The sequence below is a fragment of the Bison bison genome, unplaced genomic scaffold, assembly GCF_000754665.1.
Source record: "Bison bison bison isolate TAMUID 2011002044 unplaced genomic scaffold, Bison_UMD1.0 scf7180017864181, whole genome shotgun sequence".
NCBI classification, from domain to species: Eukaryota; Metazoa; Chordata; class Mammalia; order Artiodactyla; family Bovidae; genus Bison; species Bison bison.
The window spans coordinates 5,286,942-5,289,216 of NW_011494753.1; the positions used below are offsets into that span (position 1 = coordinate 5,286,942).

Consider the following 2,275-nt stretch of genomic DNA (forward strand, 5'->3'; position numbering starts at 1 on the left):
TTAGGATGGGTGTCAGGGCTGCGTTGCGGGAGAGGCCATCTCGTGCTCACAGGGCTCCCGCCTGCCTGCCCCAGCTCCTGTTCCAGGAGAGCAACCCCGGGGTGCGCTACGAGTACATCATCCACAGGGAGGCGGACGGCCACGACCACATCCAGCCGCCCGAGTTCTCCTGGCGCTATGGACCCTGGTCCAAATGCACAGTCACCTGTGGCACAGGTGAGGAGAGGGGTGGGCACGGCCGCTGCCCAGCGGGGCCTTTGTCTCTGGGCGGTGAGGCCCAGCTTCAGCCTCTGGCTCATTGCTTGTTTGCGGGGCGTCTCTGAGCTCAGAGTGCTGCTTCTGGGCCTCAGTTTCCTCATCTGTATAATGGGGCTAGCAGTGGTCCTGTCTCATGGGTCAGTAACTGGGAGAGTAACCAGGGTGAGGCAGGCATGGCACACGGCACTTGGCCAGCCCGTGTGTCTCCCCCAGAGAGGCGCCAGCTGCCCCTCCCTCTTCTCGATGCTCAGCTCTGACAGGTCCTGTGTGAGCACTTCTCCCCCACACCTGGGACTTGACCACTTCATCCTCCTGGAGCCTTACCTGCATCCCCCTCAGGATGGGCTCCTCCCCTCCTCCAGCTTCCCCAGGGACCCCTCCTCCATGGGGCGCTCCTGTCTGTCCTGGGAGCCTGGAGCCTAACTTGTCTAGGCTGCTGCCCCTCCCCATGAGGAGGGTGGGGGAGGAGGGAAAGAAAGGAGATGGGAGGGGGAGGATGGAGTCGGACAGGGACGGGAGGCCAGGACGCAGCAAGCATCTCCCCACCCAACTCTGAGCCTCTTACCCGATGGCCCCATTATTCACCACATTTATTTATTTCTTTAAACTCTTTCTAAAAGGTGTAACAACTTGACTCTCCCCTCCCCGTGGTTCCTTCCGTATCCCTGCCCATCCCCCCACCCTCAGTGTACAGGGGTCTCCATATCAGGAATCTGGGACAGAGAGAGAGGCGTTTGGACATTCTTTGAAATGCCGTTAGGATTATAAAGTGAACAGTGATGCACTGAAGCTGGAGAGAAACCTTCAGAAGCTATCAGAATCATCCTTTCTCACTTAAGTGTTAAATTTACAAGTGCAAAAACAAATACCTTTGATGAACCAGACACGGGGGAACTGGTTTCCAGCAAATTGGTGGCTCCCCACGTGGACAGAATGGAATGTGTTGAGCAGCAAGTGGCAGGATCCTGACGAGGCGTGGCTGGAGCAGTAAGGGTTTACTTGTCTCCTCAGTGAGAAGCCCCAGGGTGCACAGTCCAGGCTGGCGGCATGGCCTGCCGTGTTTTTAGGGACCCCTGTCAGCCCCATCTTCCCCTTGTGTGTATCACAAGATGGCATCCTTGGTCCAGACTTCTTGCCAGCTCTAGGTGGAAGGGAGAAGGGGCAAAGGGAGGGACTTGTGCCTTTTTCTCTCTGGCACGACTGTCCCAGACCCCCAGCTGCCAGGGAACCGCAGTGGGGAGTGTTTGGCATCGTGACCTTAAACAAACCCAGCGTTCTGTTAGGCAGGAAGGAGAGGGTGGGGTGGGGCAGGGAGACCGGAGGCTCAGGGAAGGGGTGAGCCCCTCTTCTGTGCTGTAGAGGGACAGGGGGGAGGCAGAGCCTTCTGGAGCTGGTCCTGTCACTGGGCCTCACAGGTGTATTGGGGGGAGGAGCACAGCAGTGCAAAGGCCCAGAGGCAGGCAGTACAGAGGGAGTGAAGGCCAGGAACCGTGACAAAGCTAATGGGGGGCTGTGGGGCCATAGGGGAGTGCCTGGCCGCGTGAACTGATGGATTTCTTCTTTATTGTTTCTGAGCACTGACCCTGCTGGGGGGCGGGGTGTAGACACAGGGTTGCACTAGGCTGTGGTTGGATTTAGCGCTAGTTGTGGTCTCACCAAGGCAGGTGTTATCGTTGCTCCCATTTACAGATGACGACACTGAGGTTCAGAGAGGCCAAGTGAGCTGCCCAAGGCTTCCCAGTTAGGAAGCTGCAGGGCTAGACCGCCCCCCCTCCTCCACAGACCCTGCGCACTCTGCTGCCTCTGCAGGGGTGGGAGTGAACGCCAGGAAGGCAGTGAGCAGGGGGCGGTGGGGGCCGGCCTTCATCCTGATGGAGGCAGCGAGGCCCAGTTCTGGAAGGGTTCTGAGCAGGGTGGGTGCAGCTGTGTCTTTGGGTGCAGGGTGGTTCGGGCAGGGAGTGCCGTGGGTGCCAGGCCCAGGCTGAGCCCCTATGGCCTCCCAGGCATGCAGAGGCAG

At 59.3% G+C, this 2,275-nt stretch overlaps 1 protein-coding gene across 1 annotated transcript in view; it reads left to right on the forward strand.

Annotated features, from left to right (window-relative positions):
• Positions 1-2,275, forward strand: part of ADAMTS7 (ADAM metallopeptidase with thrombospondin type 1 motif, 7) — a 77,502-nt gene that overhangs the window by 63,568 nt on the left and 11,659 nt on the right. The window contains exons 20-21 of the mRNA XM_010843403.1: positions 75-216; positions 2,068-2,075. Coding sequence (XP_010841705.1) covers positions 75-216; positions 2,068-2,075 — 150 coding nt within the window. The remainder of the gene's footprint in view (positions 1-74; positions 217-2,067; positions 2,076-2,275) is intronic.